The sequence below is a fragment of the Camelus dromedarius genome, chromosome 8 (genome assembly GCF_036321535.1).
Source record: "Camelus dromedarius isolate mCamDro1 chromosome 8, mCamDro1.pat, whole genome shotgun sequence".
NCBI classification, from domain to species: Eukaryota; Metazoa; Chordata; class Mammalia; order Artiodactyla; family Camelidae; genus Camelus; species Camelus dromedarius.
This window is the reverse complement of record NC_087443.1, coordinates 83,006,198-83,028,691: the sequence shown is the minus strand read 5'-3', so window position 1 is coordinate 83,028,691 and position 22,494 is coordinate 83,006,198. Positions and strand designations below refer to the sequence as shown.

General features: G+C 59.8%; 1 protein-coding gene across 4 annotated transcripts in view; it reads right to left on the bottom strand.

Moving 5' to 3' along the window:
* The window catches only part of INPP5A (inositol polyphosphate-5-phosphatase A), a 157,522-nt gene that overhangs the window by 61,283 nt on the left and 73,745 nt on the right, over nt 1-22,494 (bottom strand). For all 4 annotated transcript variants that reach the window (XM_064488576.1, XM_064488577.1, XM_031462056.2 and 1 more), the window contains exon 4: nt 21,918-22,005. In XM_064488576.1, coding sequence (XP_064344646.1) covers nt 21,918-22,005 — 88 coding nt within the window. The remainder of the gene's footprint in view (nt 1-21,917; nt 22,006-22,494) is intronic.

The window sequence follows — 22,494 nt, the reverse complement described above, 5'->3', positions numbered from 1 at the left end:
CAAGCCGTTTACAGAATACCTTCTGCCATTAGAGACGCCTGGGGCATATAAAGTGCTACCGAAAAGGTTTAATTGATTTTTAAATTTCAATTATACTGGGAAATTTCCATCTCTTTCTGTTTCACAGAGTCGCACTCAGTCCCTGTTCCAGAGACTCCGAAGCAGCGGCATGTGCGGGCGTGAGGCTCCCGGGAACCGCCCCTCAGCCCCCGCATTACTGTCCCCTCTGAGCCCGCGGAGCCCGGGGCGCCGACTCCACTCACCCCTCAACCTGCGCGGCTGGTGCTGGTGGCCCTGTCTCCTGCTTCGACTGCACACGCCATCACCCACGTCCACCCCGTGTCTGCCGTCCTCACGCCCTGTCCTTCCTGCCTCTGAACGTCTTTCCGCCGGGCCCTTTGCTTTTGGAGAAGAGCGTCCTTCAGGCTTTACTGCCCTTCGGGTGGGTCTGCTGGTGACAAGTCCCTTTTGGGTTTCATTTGAATAAAAACGTCCATTGCACCTTCATTCTTGAAGGTGTTTTTGCTGAGGATGGGGTCCCGCAGCCTGCCCACGGCAGCCTCGCAGGGCCCCCCGTCCATGGTCCACCAGTCTCACTGTGGCCTGTCCGGGCGCAAGTGCCTTTGCCTCCTGCCTGGGGCTCGTCGGGACTCCTGAATTTGTGTCCTGGGCACAGGACAAACTGCCATTCACAAACTGCCATTCACGATCCACAAGGGCTTCCGACCCCTCAGCTCCACACACACGTCTCCGCCTCCGCCCACCCCAGCCTTCTGCTCTCCCACGACTCACTTCAGGGTCTTCTGCTGGCCCCCCTGCAGGTCACCAGCGTCGTCTTCTGCCCCGTAGCTTTTGGCTGCATGATTCGGGCAAACGTGCGCCGAGAAAGCCTCACTTGTAGAGGGGGCACGATCCAATCTGCCTGCTGGGAGGTCCGCGAGAGACCACGCGCCCCTGTCAGCAGAGGAGCAGCAGCCGTGCGCCCTCTATGCCCCTCCTGTGAGTCGGGGCTCTGCAGGACGCCACCTCCAAACACCTGCCTCAGGCTTCAGACCCCAGCGCTCCCCTGACGGACCTCCAAACGGGCACCGTGACCCGGCTCAGGCTCCCTCCACCCTGGCCCCCGTGCTGGGTGGGAGCAGCCAGGGCTCAGACGCGGGTCTGGAGCAGAACGCGGCGGTCCTGTCCTGCGCCCACCTCCTCCTGGTCTCGAGACCTCACCACGTCACTGACCCTGCCTGAGCCCCGGCTTCTCCACCGCGACATGGAAGACAATCACAGCGTCCTTTCCCAGGGGTGCTCTGGCCTCCAGTGGGTGGCGCAGGGTCAGGACAAACCAGCTCAGTGTTAACCCCCACTCCCGTGAGACAGTGGTAGCACTTCCCACCCGCCCCCCCCCGCGGCCTTGGGATGTGGCCTCGAGTATGTCCTTGCCGACACTGGGCTAAGGCACGGCGGGGAGGGCGCTCCACCGCCCCATGCAAAGATGCAGGAGCCCTGCTGTCCCCATCCTTGTCCCCTCCCCTCCTCGGCCACGGAGAGGCCACCACACCAAGAGCCCTAAGTGACCACTAGCCGCCCAACGAGAAGGAGGCAGGTAAAGGAGGAAGCCCCTCTGTGCCCCACATTTCACCTTGTGGGGGTGCAGCTCCCCATAAAGTGAAAGAAAGACCCCTCCTTCCTCACCTCTCCTCTGAGGCCGAACCATGAACAGCCCCCGCCCCCAGGAGAAACCATCCCACCGGTGGCCTCGACGTGGACCCGACCTCCTGGCAAAGTCGCAGGGAAGGGGTGCCGTCCACCCCCGCCTGCACTCTCCCCACTTCAGCCCTGCTGCCCCGGCCACACGCATACCCACTTTTCTCCTTAAAAAAGAAAAGAAACCAGTATTTCCACAGGACTGAGAACCAGGGGGAGATACAGGGTCAGGAGAGCTTTTTGTCCATAAGGAGAGGGAGGCACTGGCATGCGGTCTGCTGATGGGGACGATCGGGCACAAAGGGAAAAACCAGCAACGCATCAGTCGGGCGGCGCCTCCCAGAGGTGGGGGGGGGGCGCTAAGTCCCACCACTGTGAGCCCGATGCCCTGCACCGTCGGGATGGGGACGCAGCCCCAGGGACCTCACATCCTGCCTGCCCACTGGTCACGGGGTGGAGCTGGAGGAAAGACATGGGGGGGTGGGTCCGACACGTGGTCCAACGCCATGGGAGGTGGGTGGGGCTGGAGGTGGCGAGGGGGACACGGAGGGCAGTTTGGTGGGGGGCTCTCCGAGAAGAGGTCTGTGAGCCTGGGGAGTTGCCCATGGAGGTCCAGAAAACTCAGGGGGCTCGGGGGCTGGAGAGACCGTGAGGAGGGTGGGGTGGAGCATTTGGACAGGAACAGAGGACAGATCACGAGTGTGGGGGCTGTGAGTGCAGAGGTGGATGCGGGGGGCAGACCCTCCTGCGCAGAGACAGCCATGTGCATGCGACATTAAAGGCACGGGGCGCCGCTGAGTGAGTCTGGACGCGCAGCCTGCCCCTGAGGCGGGAGCGGGGCCGCAGGAAGTGATGAAAGGCGAACAATGTGCAAAGAGGCGGAATTAGAGCCAGAGGGAACACGACAGGACGAAGCTGTCCTTGGACTTGGGTCGAAGGTTCAAGCCCTGAAACCCCATGGTTTCCGCCCGTGACCATCTCAGGAGAGCCTCCTGGAGCACATCCTAGAGCGCCAGGGAGGAGTGGCGCCTGGCGCCCATTCTGCTGGCGAGGCCGCGTGCCCTGCCCTGGACCAGCGGACCGCCGCAGAGATGCCACGCGAATGGTGCCCGAGCAGACGCGAGGCCAAGGCTGAGCCCACAGAGCAGGCCGTCTGTCCCCGCGCATCCCTGGGAACCGTGGGGGGCTCCTGTCCTTCCTTGTCCAAGAAGGTGGGCTGGCAGGTCCGAAGTGCACAGTTGAGAATAGAACACTATCGATCTGCACGGGCAGCGGGAGGCCCCGGTGGGGCCGCGGGGCTCCTTGCCCGCTGCGCCGGCCGGGCCAGTTACGAGCCGTCTCTGGGCCCATCTGCACCTCAGGCTTCCCAGCTGTAAAATGGGGGCGGGGGTCACAGTCAAGTTCTTAGAACAAGCCCAGCAAAGACAGTCATCGGGTAAAAGCCAGCAGTGCTGGGGAGGCCTCCGCACACGGCCGTTCGACCGGAAGTGCTGTGGTTCAGGGCTGAAGGTGAGCGGGCTACCCAGCGAGCAAGTGAACCAGGACAGCAGCTTGTCAGCCACGGCGAAGAGGAGCCATCAGCCCTTCTCGCGCTCCCTGTGCAAACCTGCGTTCACCAAGCACACGGCCAGCATTTCTTCATTTCCCTGATCGTGCCTTAATTAAATCTCTAGCCCGTGGTTTAAAATAAAGCCATTATGGGCTGTGAGCAGGAATTTCATTTTTCCCTATTGAGCTATAGAATCAATCACGTTCAGTTTTTACTACGCAACCTCTACAGAGTGAAACGGTTTGAGGTTGAAGTATCTGACGTGCTCCGACGTGAGCCCAGGAAGTCTGTCCACGGCCCCTGAAAAAGGAGCCCTCTGCCTCGCTTCCAGGCTTTCTCCACCCCCGCAGCAGCCCGCAGCCGGGGTGGAGCTCTGACTGCAGCAGGCTTGAAGGCGAGCGGGGAGAGCGCCAAAGGGCTGAGGGTTCCCGGAAAAACGCAAGGCGAGTCATTTTGTCTGAAACGAGACCAGCGGCACTTAAACCTGGGACCTGCCTCTGGAACCGTTCAAAGCTGCAGCACGCCGGCCCGCCCGCCCCCCGCGGTCCCCACGGCCGCGAGTGCAGCAAAAAAGGCACGTCGTCTGTCGGATGTTATCTCGACAGAAGGAAAAATAACAGATACTTATAAAAGTTACACCTGAAAAATCTCCACTCCAACCTACGTTCGATGTGCTTAGCCTAAAGGTCAGAGCGCGGAATTTGCTGGATAAATAAACGTCGGAGGGGCGGATGGATCACCGGAGAATTGGGGCATGGCGGCGAATGAATAACCCGCAAGCGCCTCCCAAACCCCATTACTTCCGCTCCTGCCGGAGCCCGAGATTCATGTCCCCGCATGCCGCCAGTTCATTACCAAGAAGCCGCAACCCTCCTCGGCTCCCGCCGGGCAGCGCGCGGCCCCTCGAGGGCCCTTTAGTGTTTAATTCCCCATCACCCGCTCCGCTGAACAGCTTAATCTCTGCTTGTATGATCAATACTGTATCAGTGTAAATTAAAATGACAATTTTAAAGTAATTAAGCCTGTTAATGCTCGATTCAAATGTCATTATTTGCACAAGGGATTGAGGAGAAATTACACCGTGTCCAGGGTGACAGGAAGATGTCTGAGCCGCCTGGACGCGCCGCGTGGTGCCACTGGGGGCCTCAGCAAAGCGGATTAACTCTGCCGCGCCCTGCCAGGGTACCTATCCAATTTCTAAAGAGGATAACGCGATTTGACAAATCTAATTCCAGCTACAAACTCAATTATTGTGATAATAGATGAAAACTGGGAGGAGACGCTGTACGCGGCCCACGTTTTAAAAAACACACTTAACTCCGGGATGAGATACAACAGTTATGATTTGATTTGATTTGTTCCCGCTCCTTCGGAAACCCTTTAAACCATTTCGATGGTTGGAAGAACAGCCAACATTGATTACATAGCGAAGCTCTGACCCAAAAGCCCGCGGGTCACGGGAAACGTCTGCTGTCCGAGCTCGGACGGCCGCCTTGACTAGACACGTGAAAGCACGGCTCGCCTGCCTGGGTCTCGAGAGCAGATACCTAACGCTCAGCCCGCCCGGCCCTGGCTGGTCGGCCCTAGCTTGGAGAGCCGCGCCCAGCCCGGACAGCTGCGTCCAGCCCTTCTCCCTGAGAGGCAATGGGACTGGGGATTAACAAAAAGAAAATTAAACAAACAAAAACCGTCTCCACCCGCCCGTGACCTGGAGCACCGGGCACGGGGCGCACGTCAGGCCCCTGACCGGCCGCACGCACGGGAGCTCCTGCCCCCGACTGAGCCGCTACTCGGGGTCAGGGGACACGCGGGGCGCTGCCCGCAGCACGGGGGGTGCTGCTCCAGGGGGGCAGCCGCAGGCACTGGGCCTCGCCCCTCAGATCAGCAGAAAAGCTGACAACCAAACATCCATCTCAAGACGCAGAGGAAAAGTGTCACAACTTCCACTTGAAAGCCGTGTGGGCGCCGTGCGGCCAGTCTTTCAGGGTTTCCTTGGACCACTGGGGACACTGTCCCACTCCAGAAGGTGGCCAGGGCCTCTGGCCAGCGTGCCCCTCGCCGGGTGTTCCGGGGGATCTGACAGGCGCTTTGTGCGCTTTGGGCTTCTTGTCTGCAGAGGGAGGAGGGAGCTCTGCGGTGGCCTGCACGCAGACAGGGCCTGTGTGTGTCTGTCCCCGCGTGTGACAACCTCCCCGTCCTCACGGCCCCGCCAGCAGGACCGCGGACAAACAGCACCACCGCGGAAGCACGCCTGTCAGAGCGTGGTCCCCACCCCAGCTCCTAACCACAGACGCCCCGAGTGCAGGTCCCTCCCGTTTGAAGACGAGAACTAGGCGGGAAGGACGTTTTCATCACAGCGTGGAAGGAGGCCAGGCGTCTGATTATCTCATTTCCAGGCAGACATGACGGGCCACCAGGGCACTGCGCTCCTCCCTTCAACCCAGGAAACAATTACACAGCGAGGAAAACCCCAAATCCCAAGCTGCTCTTCCCGGTGATAATTCAAAAGCACGTCTTCTCCTGAAAGGCAACAGACCCGAAATCAAGGGAAAACCGAGGGACACGCTGGCTGTCAGGATGGGGACTTCTGATCCAAGAGGTGGCTTCCTGCCTTCGAAGGGTGCGTGCAGCCTCGGGGCACGCGCTCCCAGGGGAGAGTGGATGGCCCCAGTCTGACTGTCGGCCTTTTCTGGACACACGAGACATCAGCAGAGGCTCTGGACGTAAGCGGTGTCCAAGCTCCGCTTCTCCTCTCCTCTCGTCCGAGGGCCTGGGCAGCCCGGGGCAGGAGTGGCTCAGCCTGGGTATCCAGCCCGAGGTTGCGTGCCCTGGAGGTGCCGCCCCCCTCCCCACTCTGGAAAGTCTGGGGGCTCTGGCATATCAGCACCTGGGCTGCAAAGGGGGCACGTGGAGCCTCTGCTGACAAGACCCCAGCTGATGGGGGCCCTGGTCCAGCACCAGCCCTGAGGCAACACTGCAGGCACCGCAGAGCAGGCCTCTGTCCAGACCAGCCCGCGGACCCTGCGCGGCGAGTCCAACGCCATTTTCTGCCCTTCAGGCCAACCTGGCTGCTGACTGACAGGAGTAGCACGATCTGGACAACTGGACGGGGGCAGGCCTAACAGACGTGAGTCCAAGAAGATGTTGCCCGCACACAAAGCCCCACGGCCACGTCCCCCACTGAGTCAAGCCCACGGGCCCCACAAGGCGTGGGCGGGAGGCAGGACCTCTGACCGACCGACCACACACAGCAGGCCGCAGGGAGCACTGGCTGGCCGTCTGCACACGTGGGTGTGGAGATGGACTCACAGGACACCCAGAGACCGGCCGAAGAAGCCCAGCGCCAGCCAGCAGCTCTCGGTCCAGCGCTTGGACTGCAGGGCCGCACACGCAGTGGCATCAGGAGAAGCAGGTGGCCCGGGCAGGTCGTCCTCCCGGAAAGAACACGTGCCTCGCTGCCCTCAGGGTGGGCGGTGGACAGTCTCAGAGCAGAGCCCCAACCCCAAGCTATCTCAGAGGCGCAGCAGTGGTCAGCCCGGGAAGCCAGCCGGCGCCGCTCGCCTGGGGAGCACCTGGGGAGGCCTTGGCAAAGCCCCCTCCTCACAGGGCCTCCGTAGCCCTGAGGCTGCCCCCCAAAGACTCCGGCTCCTCCCGGAACCGGGCTCTGAACCCCGACGAGGGCCGCGCTCCTGCCGCCCCTTCCTGGGCACCTCAAGTCCAGCTGTGGGCATCTGGGATGCAGCTGCTTGGGGGCTCCGGGGGCTCCTCGGGGAGCACGAGCTCGCAGCCCTGGGAGCCCTGTGCGGTGGACACAGAGGCGGAGGTGGGGACCCCGAGGAGCCCGGCCGGGGATCCCAGGGGCAGTGCAGGGCCTGGGAAGGGACAAGGGAAACCGTAAGCCGACACCACTTTTTATGTTCACTGCTTCACTGATTTTCTGTCAAAAAATGCTAACAAGCATGAAAGTCCTTAAGAGCTTTACAATTTTTCAGTTGTTCACCAATACATTTCTCCGCTGCACTTAGGCGGCGGTGACACGGCGGGTGACACACGTTCCATCACACCTGTCTGCGCCTGACCGATCGGCCGCAGCCAGGAGCCCGGTGTGGATTCCCCGCCGGGAGAGAGAACACAGGGACGGCCCTCCAGGCCAGCTGGGGGGTGATGGCCGGGTCTGGCCACCCCCCACCCTTGGGCAAGGACCCCGCTGGCTGGGGCCTTGCCGAGAGCGGCCTGCGGGGAGGGAGGGAAGCAGAGACCAATCAACCACCACGATCAGGTGAACTGCCCCAAGCAGGGCTCTGTGCAAAGGAACAGGGACCCCTTCCCCACGGAACCGCGACCCCACAGACGCAGCGAGCGTCACAGCAGTGGGGGACAGCGGAGGGCAGGGGGGACAGCCGGGGGGGGGGCAGGGCGCGGGCAGCTGTGGGATCAGCTGTGGTGGGTGGAGGGAGCATCGCCTGCACTGGGGATCACGCCTCACGCCACGGGCCGCGTGGAGTCGCAGCCCCCGCAGGTGCTTCTTCCCGGTCCCTCCCCACACCCACCCCGCAGGCCCCCGCACTTCCTCACAGGAACGCAAATCATGTGCAAATCGACTGGTCGCTGCACAGCAGAAGACAGCTCCTGCCTGCCCAGAGCACAGAGGAACACGGACCAGCGTCAACCAAAGCCATCGTGTTGAGCTGGAGTGACGCTGCATTCAGAGTCAGTAAAGCCCTATTTAACCTAAAGAATGTCTTCTTAATTCTATGTTGATAACGCCTGAATGGCGCGCACATGAAACTGAAAGTTATTCGCACTCTGCTATCACTTCTTGCGGAATGTTAAGTTTCCTTAATCATAAGACGCGTAGAGAGATTTGTGAAGATTTCACATGGAGTCAGCTTGCAAGGGAAACACTTTCCTTTTCAATTAAATCATTTAAAGTTTGACAGCTTATCAGCCGTTAACCACCCGACTAGATTTTGTGTGTGTGTTACTGACGCATGACAGACATTCACAAAACTGTGTGGACGTCAAGTCTGCACTTAGCAGGGGTCTGGCGCGTCTCCACGCCCATGAAGCCATCACCACGGCCGAGGTAACAAGCACACCTGTCACCCCGCGAGGCCCGTGTCCCTCTGCCCCTCGTCACCCCTCCCTCCAGCCCCATCCCAGGGACCACTGCAGGTCAGCTTGCACTGTCAAGAGCGTATCGGTGGACTCACACAGAAGGTGCACTTGGTGTGGCGTCGTCCACTCAGCACAGTGACTCTGACGTCCATCCACGCTGCTGTGGGCAGCAGTAATCCCTTCCCTCCTCCTGCTGGGCGGCTCTGCTGCCTGTTCACCCATGGACCTGCTGGGGGGTATTTGGGTTGCTCACAGCTTGGGGTTTTACCAATGAAGTTGCACACAGCCCTCGTGTGGCCGTGTGCTTTCACCCGCCTTAGGTGGGGCCCGGGGTGGAGTGGTTAGGTCGTTGGGCAGGCGTGCTTTTCACCGGCTAGGAATCTGTCAGCGTGTCTTGTTCAGCGGCTGTGTGGCTTGCGGTGTCCGCCACGGCAGCACCTGAGAGCTCAGGCTCTTCCTCGCCCTCACCAGCCCGTGACACGGCCTGTCTTCCAACTTCAGCCAATAGTGGGAAATCCGTGGCCTCTGGCGGACAGTGTGGCCCTCACGTGCGTGGCCTAATGAGTGTTACCTGGGTCCCAGCAGCACTTCACTGCCAGGGCCACAGCAAGCCGTAAGCAGGCAGCGCGAGTCCCCCACCGCTGCGCGCTGCTAAGCTGCTTCGCTTAGTCTGTGACCTCTTACGTTTCCACATAAACTTTGGAAGCAGTTTCTCAACTTCTGCAATAAAAGGGTCTGCTCGGATTTTAGCTGGTACCACATCAAACCTTCACGTCACTGTGGGAGAAGTTAACGTTAACGTCTCAAGGACACTGAGTCTTTCAATCCATGAACATGGTGTATCTCTCCACATTTTCTTTTATTTCTCTAAGTAATATGTTGTGCTGTGTGTCTCTGGCCTACGTTATGCAGTATTTCATATTTTGATGCTATTACAAATGGTAACGTTATTTGAATTTCACGTTCTACCTGAATCACTTACAAATGAACAGCTTACAAGCCGTAACTACGTGACTAGATTTTAAAGATGTAAACAAAATACCTTTAGGTTAGAAATCCACTCTGACTATTCAGGAAAGCACTTCACTTCCTACTGTTTCTTCCTGAAGGAGACACTGTCCTCATTACTTTCAGTGCAGTCAGTTCAGTAAAGTTGATCTCAAGCCTCAAATATTTGCACTGGGCTCTGGACTTCTTCAAACCTGCATCACAAAGGGGTGGAGCTATGCATTTGGGGGCACAGTGTGATCTGGCTGGAGTATAAGGATGTGTGTGGGGGAGGGGACAGCAAGCTTGAGTCTAGGACTGGACACACTCTGGCCTCCTCATCCCAGTGAGACGCAGAGACCTGCACCGTCTTCACCCCCCGGGTTGGTTTGGCCCCGCTTCTCTCCAGCGTTCACTAGGGGACATTCCCTGGATGGCTCAGGCTTAGCAAGAAGAACGGACCAGAGTCGAGAAAATAAAACCAAAGTGGATCCCTACTTCTGGTCTATTCTGTGCGTTTACTTCAACAAGAACTTCAAGGCTACGTCTGACAGGCCTTTGAAATTTGAAACAACCCACCTATCCCTTCTCTGCCTTTCCATAGCTCCGGTGGCCTCACCTCTTTTCCCAAAACTGCAATGGCTCCCCCCCACCACCGAATCACGTTCACATCCCTTCACCTGATCTCAGAGAATCTTCAGGATGCTAGCCTCCCCCCACCCCCCCCGACGCCGTCTCCTTCAGACAGCCCACGCCTGGACGGCTGGGATTACCCTTGCTCACTGCCCAGAGCTGCCTCGACGCACCAGCGCACAAGTCCACGTGCCGCCTCCCCGTCACCACACCACCCAAACACCACCTCCTCCTCTGCAAGTCTTCTCTGAGGTCACCATTGAAAGAAGGAATCTCTTCCTGCTATTTTTTTTTTTAAATTTGTCCAAAAAAGTCACAGTTGCAAGGCTTCAGCAGTGCCCTGATCACTTCAGTTTTTTACCCCCGAGGCTGTTGCTGTCTCTTAGTTGTCTTCTTTAGATATTTACCTCCATGTCTCTGAAGCTGACAATGCTGCTCCTTGATTTTCTAGTTTTCAACATTAACTATTAATGTTTCCACTGTGGAAGACGGGGATTTCATCCCTTTATACCACTTTTCCCTTCACTCACATGACTCTCTCTCTCTCTCACACACACACACACAACTATCTCTGATCCCCATTCTCTGGATAAAAACAGTTTTACCTAAATTAATAATCAGCACTTATGTCATTATAGCTTTGAAAATGCTCTTACTACATTAAGATTGCGTTTCTCCTCTTGAGCAGCTTTTTGTTTTCCCTGGAGCTCATTATCGCCTTCTTTTTTGTTAACAGAGTTCTTTAACATACATTCATCATAATGCATTCACACACTCTCTAAACCTCATGTCGGTATCTCAAAACATCAAAAAACCTATTAATTTCACCTTGGAGACTCTCGCTTAGAAACCTAACCAGCTGCATGGCTGCACTCTCTCCTGTCACATACATGTCATCCTCCTGGGATCGCCCGTCTCTGCTGACCTGGGGATTCCCCTGAGAGAATCAGGCCCAGCACAGAGCAGCACACGTGAGAGTTTACGGAGCTGAACAGAAAGGGGATGTGCTCTTCATGCCCAGGGCGCCAGAGAAGCTCTCTGCTAAGAGCCCAGCAGACACCTGGTCAGGGTGGAAGTAACCAGCACTCGTGTCTGAGCTCTCTGCTCCATACCCTCAGGGGAGCTGGTACACTCAAACCCCAGCTTCCTGTGTTTCCTGGACCTTCTGATAGAGTACCAAAGCTTCCTGACTAAGGGCACTGGGGACATTTTTTTAAAAGACCTTACATACCTAAAATACAGTCTTCATTTTCCCTGCCCACACGTTTACAGACTGGCTGGATGAGAATTCTGGATGGGAATTCCCGGCACACCAGGGGCTGAGGTAGGTCTTCTGCCTTCCAGTGTGGCCTTGAGAAGTGTGGGCACTTGGGGTGTCATGGTCAGCATGCATGTCTTGTGTCTGCATCCATGGCCCCCGGCAGCAGGCCCAACACACAGAGCACAACACACACATCCTGCAGCCAAGTGGAAAGGCTTCACTCCACCTTCGTGCCCAGGAAGCTGGACCGAGCCCTCCATCAAAAGCAGCAGGCTTCACTGAGGCCTCCAAGAGGAGGCTGACACGTGTGGTCTCAGCTCGGGGCCTGCAGGGAGCCTTCCACTGCTGGCCCCCACTCTCCAGCAGTCCTCTCTTGGTCCTTGGTGAGGAAGTGGAGAGGTACGCTCTAGAACTTCCCAACACAGCCAGCAAGCCTCCCACGTGCATCTGAAGGCCATGCCAGCCTCCTAGACACATGTTCTTGTCTGAAATACTGCTTCTAGGGGTGGAAATGGTACCCAAAGTGAAGGGCAGGTGCCAGTGCTCCAGGAAAGGACATTACAGCTGGCAAATGTGGCCGCATGACTGGACACTCATGGGCATCCGACACTCAGGGACAAGTTCCCTGCTGCAGGGTGCTTAGTCCCCAGAGAGCTGGTCATGTGTCCAGGGTGACAGGGCTCCTCCCACCCCCCACCCAAAACCCTGCAGTAGGTGACACACCCAAAGGGCCAGCGCCACACCTGGGGGTGCCCACTACCTGCCAGCATGCAGCGGCCATTGCCTCCAAACCAGGACAGAGAAAAGCAGTTCCTCTCTCCATGAGCCCCCATCCCTCCCGACAGGCCCGCCTAGACTCCTGGGGGCCCTGGCTTCTGTCAAGGGATGCAGTGATTGCCCCCAGGCCTGGCAGTGGCCCTCCTTCCCACCAGCCAGCACACCAGCCTCTCCCAGAAACATCTGCCTGCCTTCCCAGCCTGTCCTGGACTCAGTGGATCAGAACCCCAGGCTCCCGCAGCCACGCTGCAAGTCCAAGTGAGGCAGAGAAGCCCCTACAGCCTTGGCCTCCTCCCCCATCCAACCGGGGCAGCCATGGGCGGTGTGAGGGTCCCATGAGAGGCGGTTCATGAAGTGCTCCCACTCGAGCTGGCACTGAGCCTGCAAGCGTTTCCGTGTCACCACCTGTTCTCAACACCGCTCAGCACCACCAGCTGGACGGCACGCACTGAAAACGTCTGCCCTGCTCTCACGGCTGCGAGCAGGCGCACAGGGTCTTCCTGACACCAAGGGGCACACAGCGACGTGAAGCACACCAAGCTCAGTGGGGACAGCACGCCACCTCCCCCGAGAGCCCTGGGCACAGCCCCTTCCTCCCGCTGCCCACGGCCCAGCCCAGGGAGCCTCCCATCCCGGACACCAGGAGGAAATGGTCACTGGTCTCGGTGCTGCAGGGCGTGCTGTTGGCCGAGAGCCACGTTTTAAGTCCGAGGTCTTCCCGGGCGAGCTCTCACCCCACAAACAGCCACACAGGAGGTGCCCAGGCACCACTTCCTCTTCCTTCTTGAGCCGCCCTGGCTCCATCCCTCCCGCCTTCCTGCCAGGCCTCGCGGACCCAGGCTGTGCAGCGACTGGGACCTGCTCAAGCTTCAGGGCCCTGGGTGGGGGAGACCCTTCCAGAAGCACACAGCTCAGTGTCTCCCTGAGCTCATGGAAAACCTTGGCACCTGAGACTCCAGCAGCTCTCGGACCCCGAGGTCGCAGCCCAGACAGGCAGCAGGGTTACAGGGGCTGGGAAAGGCTCCGCTCCACCACTGGCCCTTGGCCAGGACACACCCAGCGTCTCCCCAGAAGGCACGGCCAGATAAAATCAACCTCGTGGCAACTGTCCTCCCTGTTGGATAGCCCCACGCCAGCTCATCTGTTAGAGGGAAATAAAAAAGTCAAGCCTAAATGTGTAAAAAATTATGATGGAAGCCCTAAATAAGGCAGGGGCTGCAAGCTCATTGAGTCAAAAATCAATCAATCAATGGGTGAGTGGATTAGGCGCACCTCATAAGCCCCAAAGAAATAATTCGCCCAAACACTGGGCTTTAACAGTGGAGGACCAAATTCCAACACTTTTAGGAAGTAAATAATGAAAAATCAATTTAAAGAAAAAACAGATCAAGAAGCCTGGGCCCTGACGTACGGACACATTTACTGCTGAGCGCCGTCTCGGGCTGACCCGAAAACTTCGGGAGCGTTTATTTACTTTCTGCACCTTCCAGGGATCAATATTTTTAATTTGGATCCGAGTTATTATTTTTCACATCACAGCAGCGGGGAGCAGAGCAAAGTGGCTCATATTTTAGTGCTAAAAAGATCGATATGACAGCTTCACCTTCCCTGCAGCCCCGGCCGCCGCCCGGCTGCACATCACCCGTCCCACGGGGCCACGGGTGCCGAGCCGGGGGCGCGCTGCCCCGCCCGCCGGGCAGGCGGCGTGATTTAGCGGAGCGCGGAGGGCCCGGTGCCCTCGGAAAACCAATCTTGCTTCCCTCACTTCATCAGCCCTGTCTGGCCCCACAGGCGGGTGAGGCAGGGAGCCAGGGCGAGGCAGGGGCCTCCTAAGGCACAACGGTGCCCGCGCCAGAAACGCACGCCCCTCGGCCCCCGTCCTCGGCCCAGAGAACAGTAGTAACACCATGAACCTTCCATGAATGTCCCCTGAAATCTGAGGAAAGGGGCAGGTCTCAGAGCAAGGTGCCAGGAGGGTCTGAGAGGGCGTCTCCCCAGGAGGAGCACAGCTTCGGGCCCGTCCCCCGGGGCCCTGGATCTCGACAGAAAGAGCAGCCGCGCCCCCACCTCCAGCAGGCACCCTGGGTCGGGTGGGGGCAGACCCCACTCTGTCAGAGGGAGGCCCAGACCCTCCCGTAGGAGGCCACCGAGGCCAGCGGGACCCTCCAGGCGCGCTCCCTCGTGAGGAGAGGAAGGAGCCCCCAAGACGGGAGGGGAAGGAAGAGGAAGGAGCCGGTTTGCTGGTGACCAGCTGTCAAGGTATCCTGGGCCCAAGAGCCACCAGCATGGACAATGGAGTAAGTGGGAGTGTGGACAGATCCCTCCAGGTGAGGACGGACTCCTCCTAGGTGAGGATGGGCCCCTCTGTGTGTGGATGGAGCCCCCTGGGTGTAGGCAGAGCCCCGGGTGCCAGGGCTGCCCCTGGGCCATGAGGTCTGACTCTGGGGGGACCTGCTGTCAGGGCACGGTGTCTCCCTGGACCGGGAACCCGTGGGCCAGGTGGGTTTTCAAAGTGAAGCTTCAGGCTGGAATGGGAGGTGCTTCCCGGAGGGGCCTGAAAGGGTCACTTTTCCTCCCTCGTTTGATTTCACCTGGACAAGCGAGGCCGTGGGAAACCTTGGTGGCCCTCAAGTCCATGTCCGTGGGTTTCTGGTCTGGCCACTCTCGCCTCAGAAAAGGAAGCCCACCTATGCCCCTCTTTTCAGGGACCTACTTAGCCAGGGATGAAGGCGGAGGCTGCAGGCTGCAGGCAGGGCTGAGCCCAGGACCCTCGGGCAGCAGAGGCGCCGCCAGTCATGGCCTCGCAACCCAGGAAGCTCCCCACAGCCCCCCGTCTTCCCAGTGCCCTGGGGACGCCAGGTTCCAGTGCTGAAGAACACGGACCTGTCTCTGCCCAAATGGATCCCCACCTTCAGAGCTTTGAGGGGAAGTCAGAACCACCATGTGTTAAGGCAACCCCGAGATTGCCAAGGCCGTGTGGGTAGTGTCCTCCACCAGCCCGTCCTCTGTGCCCACTGTGGACCGCCGCTGCACTCAAGCAAGTCACCAGGTGAGTGGGGAGGATGTGGGGTCACCAGGTGAGGGGGGGAGGATGCGGGGTCACCAGGTGAGGGGGGAGGATGCGGGGTCAGCAGGTGAGGGGGGAGGACGCGGGGTCACCAGGTGATAAAGTCACGTGAGTGGCCCCTGGCCGTGTCTCCTTGGGCCGTCACCAACCTGGACAAGCCTGAATGCACACCGGCCCCTGTTCTGGGCTCCCAGGTCAGACAAATGACCAGGAGAACAGTGAGGGGCCCCCACGCTGGATGCTTTACTCTGCAGTGCAGTCAGATGAGGAAGTTACACAACAGTAAATTCACAGCTTCATCCTCATTCTGCCACGCTGGAGCCGGGGGTAGGAAAGCTGTCACTCTGAGTCTCCACATTCAGCCCTGTCGGCCGGTGGGTGATGCCTGTCTCCACTCCCCACACACGGCAAAGTCAGACATGACTCTCAGCTGCACTGGTGGGCACTTGGCAGCCTTGAGAACCGTGCAGCACCTCCTCGGTGTCAGGCCAAGGGCGCCGGGGGTGCCGAGGTTAAGAAGGCAGTGCCTGTGACCCACTGCCTCTCTGGGGGGTTCCCAGGGGGCCGATCCTGGGGTCTGGGTGGAAGCATTTTCCAAGGGGCTGGATGAGCCTCTGAAACCAGGAGGAGGGAGTGTGGGGAGACCACTGCGGGAAACCGGGGCCCCACAGTCTCCCGCCGCAGCCTTTGGACACTCCGTGTGACTCAGAGGGTTTCACGGTCCCTCCGAGCGGACACTGAGCTCGGTGCCTCCCCCGGGAACCCTGTCCCTGAACCTGGCCCACCTCGCCCAGTGGGTCCACATGCAGCCCTTGCACACCCCGTGGGGAACCCCTCAGTCCTTCCCTATGCTCGGGCCCAGCATCCACGGGCGTGGGGGAGACAGGGCATCTGTGTCCCTGGAGGCCAGCCCTGCCTGAGGAAAGCCCCAGCCTTCCCTGGAACCTGTCCTTGTAGCCGAGAAAGCTTCCTCCAAGTGTTCTTGTATGAACCACCTTTCTGACAGAGTCATGGGTTCAGGTCACATGCCTGAGTAACGGTCTTCCAATGGACTCGATCACTAAACCCAACAATTTACAGAGGGTGTGCTGACACTGTCCACACAGAGCACGCATGACGGAGAGGGTAGCCAGGCCTGGGAGGGCAGGACTACATAGAACAGAGAGGAGCAGGTGGGACAAGGGAAGAAGCAGGGCTGACAGGGAGGTCCAGGCAGGGCTCTCCTGGGGCAGCCAGCCCACCGGTAACTGGGGAAGAAGGGGCACCTAGGCGGGGCCAGGCTGGTGCAAAGGCCCTGAGGCAGGTTTGCCCCGGCCCAGGGATGGAAAGGAGGTGGGGGCCTGCAGGGGACAGAGGAAGGAAAGAGCAGGAGGGGCTGAGGACAGAGGGTGTGGCTGGACTGGCAGCCACCTTCCTCCAAGACGACAGGCGGCCACAGGGCTAGCAAAACGTGGTACCATGGAGTCCAGGAGGGGCCAAGCGACAGCCACACCCCTGCCTCCCGGTGCTCGTCTGTGCTTGCAAATGTCGCACCAGGTGCAGGTACCCGTGCGCCTGCAGGCGAGGATCCACCAGGTGCGCAGAGCACGGCCACTGGCTCCACCATGCGGGGCCCACGAGGGACACCTGAGCCACCCCAGGAGTGGCCCCAGCCTAGGTCCCCCTCAGTCACACTTCAAGGGGCTCCCGAGTCACCTCCTGCTGCCATTTCTGCTCACAACCATGTGGCCCTGGAGATGGTCACTTTCTTCCGTGAGAGCGCCTGGCCTGGCCTGGCGTGGGCAGAAGCAGCGCATCCTGACACTCCCGGTGGTTAGTACCGGACACCCTGGTTCTTTCTCGGCAAACAGAGCCGTAGGGGGCAGGTCGGACGCAGGCACCTGCCGGGACACGGAGGGCGTTTATCCTTCGCCACAGAGAGCACTGGCTGTGCTCCATCCCCGGGACAAAGCCCGTCCAGGCCACAGCGGCACAGGCCCCACCAGAGGCCGGACCCTTCTCTGCTGGGCACCTCCTCCAGGCCCCTGGGCACACTGGAGTCGGCGTCCTCCGGGGCAGCCCCGGGCAGGGGTCTGGGCTGGGGAGGGCAGGTGCCTGGGGGTGCGCCCCCCCCATGGGGTCTTTCCTCCCTGACCCGTGGCTCCTGCCCACTCTGCCCCCACCTCCCTCACCGCACCCTCCCATCTTGCCGATCTCCAAAGTGGAGCCTCAAGCTCTGTCTTCGGCTGGGGCTCCCCATGAGCCGCCCTGGTGGGGGTCCACACTGAGGGCAGCCACGTCCAACCCGCAGCTGGGACGGCCTCCTCCGCCCCAGGACCCCCTCCCTGATCAGAGCACGTTTGCTGGCCCAACTCCAGGCCCTGGGAGCAGGGAAGAGAGCTGGGGAGGAAGACACAGTATGAGAACCCCAGCACCCAGCACACCGAGGTGGCCGCTGCCGGGAGGCGAGGGCCCAGGCGGCTGGGGCTGGACCAGCACGAGCGCCTGCCGTCCGCCTGCTCACCCGGAGCCAGGCCCTCGGCCCGGGAGGGCGGTGAGTGAGTTCCTGTGAATGGGACGGGCGACGTCACTGCAAGGCTGGTGGTGCCTCTGAAGGAACAGGGTTCCAACTCCTGGCTTCCCGCAGAAAACGCAGGCAGATTGGACCGGCCCAGGACGGCCAATGGGGCGCTGTCTCCTCAGGCCTGAGCAGACTAGCCGAGCCACCTGCTTAAGTGAATGGCCACTCGGGATGGTTCTTACGGAAGGACAGGATTTAACAATCTTTTTTGAATCTAAAAATTACCCTCTGAGCGTCCCCTGCTCAGGGTACGAGACGTTGCTTTGGCGCCATCTCCTGGTGAATATGAGCATCTGCAAGCTCCTGCCTGTGCTGCAGCCCCCTACACCCTTATGCCGTCACAGCCCCCTAGGTCACAGCCCTCCCCAGGCCATTGCTCCCCTAGGCCACTGTTTCCCCAGGCCACAGCCCCCCCCCCGTCACAGTCCTCGCCCCAGGTCACAGCCCTGTAGGCTCAGAGGTCCCCCAGGCCACTCTCCCCTCAAGGCCTCTGCCCCCCACCCCCCAGGCCGCAGCCCCCACGCTCCACGCGCCCCCCCCCCCACGTGCTCATCACCAGGGGCAGCTTCAGGCTCACCCTCCTTCTGGGAACAGGCCACTATTTTCTGATCCCTATTAGTACCTGTGACAGCGTTTATGTACAAGATAAATTCATTTCAATTTCCTTTTTCAATTAATGGCCTATTATTTGAACCACACTCAGCTAAAAATATTGCTCCAATGCCATTAATCTTGTAAAAATTAAATTTTCCTCCCTTTGACAGCCAGAGGCCATCAGGCTGTGGTGGGAGGGTGGCCATGTAGCTGGCCCACCATGCCCAGGACGCCTAGGCACAGGGTCCTCTCCACCAGGACATCCAGGGAACGCTGCAGAGATGGCTCCACGCGTGACACACAGAGGGTGATGGGCGGGCACAAAGGGGACGCACTGCAGGGCCAGGGTCAGGCGGGCTTTTACCGCAATCCACCACGGTCCTGGTCAGCAGACGGGTGACAAATGTGCACACATGCACGCACGCGCACACCGTGCTGAGTCTGGGACAAGGTCCAGACCAGGAGCATGGAGACCACTGACCACTTCCCACCAGGAAGCACGGCTGTTCCAGGTACCCAGTTACCCTGCGGGCCGTCAACGTGCCCACAGTGGACCGTGGCTGCAGGAGGGGACCACCGGAGGACACAGCACCGCTGGGCACCCACACCCTCCTCGGCAGCTTGAGCTTCGTCCCCTCTCCCAGACACTGTCCAGTCCTGTGGACACCACGAGACACAGCCTCAGGGCCTCAGACCTGGCCTTGACCCACGCCCAGTGCAGTGCTGTCCTGTGCAGTCAGTCTCGCCCCAGGGGTTGCCGCCCAGGAGCCAGCAGCCAGCCGGGACACTGGCTAACCTGCCACCAGTGCTTTTAAGACCAAGACAGGAAAGAAAACACTGGGGGCTCTCACTGTGAGATGTTTTAAATCGACAGTAGGCAGGCGAGGAGGAGCAGGCTGGGTGTAAGGTCACCGTCAGCTGCCCCGGCACACGCCCGGCACGTGCACGGACGCACACTCTTCCAGGGCACAATTTGTAGCAGACTGTTCCATCGTATGCCTGGTCCTCGGTGTAAAACTGTTTAATTCTTGGTATTTCAAATTACTTCCAATTTTTGTTATCAGACAACTTTCGATGACTGTCCTCATCATACACAACAGTGTGCAAGACGCTTATGTACTTCCCCAGTGAAGTCGCTGAGTTATGGGAAGGCTCTTTCTCAGGTTTCTGTTTTCCACTGCAAGTTGTGAGACGATGTTTTGAGATCAATCTCAAGGGACAAGGAAAGACCAAACACCGCACTCGGCCCCGGGGCCCCTGTGGCAATAACCACTGCTCCTCAGTCCACTGAGCATTTCAGCCGCAGCAGAAACGCAGCTACTGAGACGCCTATTGTGACAGGTGACACCTAGCAGACCACAGGGAACTAGAAAACTGAGCACTTCAGAAAACCCTGAAAAACTTGCCTGGTGTGTGAGACACAGACAGGCAGCAGCGACAGAGGGGGCTCCCGGCCCTCCGGAGGCTGCAGCTTCTGTGCAAGAACCCAGGCCCCGTCCACCCACGAGCTGCGCCTACTCCTCACTGCTCGTTCAGCCCCGGGGCGCCCAAGGCCCCGCGAGGACGCTCCCTCAGCAGAGGGGTGGCCTCAGCCCAGGAGAGACCCCCAGCTGCCCCTCACCTTCCGTCTCTGCCCCCAGACACACCCCCACTCTGATCTTGCTTTGGGTTAACTTATTCTTCATTTTAAAACTTTCTACTGCAAGCATTTAACGCCAGAAGTTTCCCTCGAAGTGCTACTTTAAACGCGTCTCATAGATTCTGATGGTTTTTACTTTGCTTTTCATGTTATTGGAAACAACTTCTAATTTCCTTTGTGACTCGTGGGTTGTCTACAAGTTTGCTATTTATTTCCAAATGTCGGGGAATTTTCCGGACATGCTTCTGTTTACTCGTCACGCGGCTCCTTTGTGGTCGGAGAGCGGGGCCGCGTGACTCCCGCCTCTCGCGCCCAGGTGAGTCTTCAGCCCAGATCTCAGTGTGTGGAACGTTCCACACGCACCCAGAGGCCAAGACGCGTCCAGGCCCAGGAAGGCTTGTGCTCTGGCCGCCAGGGTGGGCACATCCGAGTCCTGGGGACGGACCCGCCTCCAGCCAGTCTCCCCAGGAGGGTTAAGAGCCAACCTCATCCTCCGAAGAAGTCTCTGCTGACGCACCTTCCACCTTCGTTTGGAAAGACGTCTTTGAAGAAGAGCCGACAGCTGCCGTTTCCAGGCCGGGGCTGCCCCGGGCCATGTCCTTGTCCCTTGGCTGCGCCACTGACCCCAAAGCCGGGGTCCCGGGGGCGTCACTGAGCTCTCGCTGGCTGGTGCCCCACTGGGCGCGGACCCACAATCTCCCTGACTCGGATCCCTGGCACCGCGTGCTCACACGACGGCTGTCACGTCTCAGAGGAACTGACCCTCCCCTCGTCACGTTCCTTGCTCCAAATCCCTGCCGACACCAACCCGGCCACTCCCACCTCCTCAGAGCCCACGCTGCTGGTGCTCCCTTCATCCTGTCACTTGTAAAGTTTCTGTCCTGCTGTAACGGCGGCTGCGAGGCCCGAGGGCTGCCTCCTGAGGAGGCGGCGGCTGGGGCGGCTCTACTGGCCCAGCAGAGACCGAGCCTCGGAGGGGAGGGCGGGACCCCGAGCGCCTGTGTGTCCTGCCGGAAGCTCGTTACTGACTGCGTGTATCGGTTTACATGCTTCAAACTCTGAAGAACGTCAGCCCTTTCCTACCCCCCCGTCCCGCCCAGGGTTCCACTCACACCACTGACCACGGGGGCCGACGATCCGGTAATGGTTTGGGCCTTTCACCATACTTTCTCTTGCCACACCTTCAGGTTCAATTACCTTTTCTTTTACCCTGCAGCCCCTAACCGGCAGGAACCCAGTGTAGCTTCCATTCCAGATCCCGAGCTTTTCATCTGAAAGTCCCACTTGGGAAGCACAGGAAGCCGGGTCACAGCAGAGGGAAGCATGGGTGTCTGGGACTCGGAGACTGAGCTGAGAGAAGGAGCCGTCGGGGACCAGGGGAGGCGGAGGGGCCACGCCCTCACCTCGCTGCCCGGGGAGCCTAATGGTGCTCAGCGTGGGGCCCCTGTGATGCCGGGGCCCCACGAGCAGAGAGCAGAGGGAAGACCCCAGGGACGAGGAGACGCACACCTGCAGTCCCATGACCACTGCACGACCGGCATCAGATGCCCGAAATTTAAGGACTGAAACGGGCAGGGCCTCTTCAGCATCGCACCCTCTGGGGAAGGGCAGCCACATGTCTGCTGCCCTGACTCCGGCACAGGATGTCCAAACAGTGGCTCCTTCGGGAGAAGACCCGCCAGACGGCCCCTGTGTCTATAGCCCCGGGGGTGCGGGCAAGGTGAAGGTTGCGGGAGCAGAAGGTTGCGGGTGCAGGGCTTCGGCAGAGATGGGCTCCAGACTGCATCCCCCTGCCCCAGCCAGCCGCCGCCAGCGCCGGTCCCACACCTGCCCCTGCAGGAGCCCCACCCATCCCTGCACCATGCATGCACCCCGAGCTGTCCCCCCAGGCCGCGTGACACTTTAACTCAGGCCCAGTCACGTTCTGCCAGTGACAGAGCTGCCCCCGCCTCTCCCTGTGGGACCGGCGGGGGGCCGCATCAGCGCGTGCAGGCCGCGCCCGAAGCCGACTCCGCGGGGCGAGGGGGCACGTACCGTGAAATGCTCCTGGGACTTGTAGTTTTCGTCCAGGTAGACACGCGCCCTGTTATACTCCTTCATGGCATCACTGGACAGCAGCTCCCTGGAAGGAAGAGGGCGAGTTCTGTACTGCGAAGCCATGCAGACCCCGCACCATTTCACAGGTGTGCGTACCAGGCACGGAAGAGAGGCCTGGCTGCCCTGTTAGATTTACATCATCCTGGAAACAACAGCCACCAACTGGGCTGGGGGGAGATGGGGAGGGGAGGAGATGGGGAGAGGTGGAGATAGAAAGGGGCAGATGCTAAGACCCACTGTGCGCCCCGGGCAGGCGGCCCCACCCGCCGGGAGACAGCAGGACACAGGCTCTCGGGGAAGGAGACCAGGGTGCAGAGACACTGCGAACACGCCCAGGGCCACTCCGGGAAAGCGCATGGGGTGTTCCGGGGTCTTCTCGGCCCTCCTGGAGGTGACACAGACTCCCAGGCCTGGACGATCCCAACCCTTTTGTTCCTCACTGGACAAGAGCTGAACACTGGGGCCCAGTGGCTGAGGCTCTGCGCCAATGGGGAGGGAGGGACATTCCCCAACA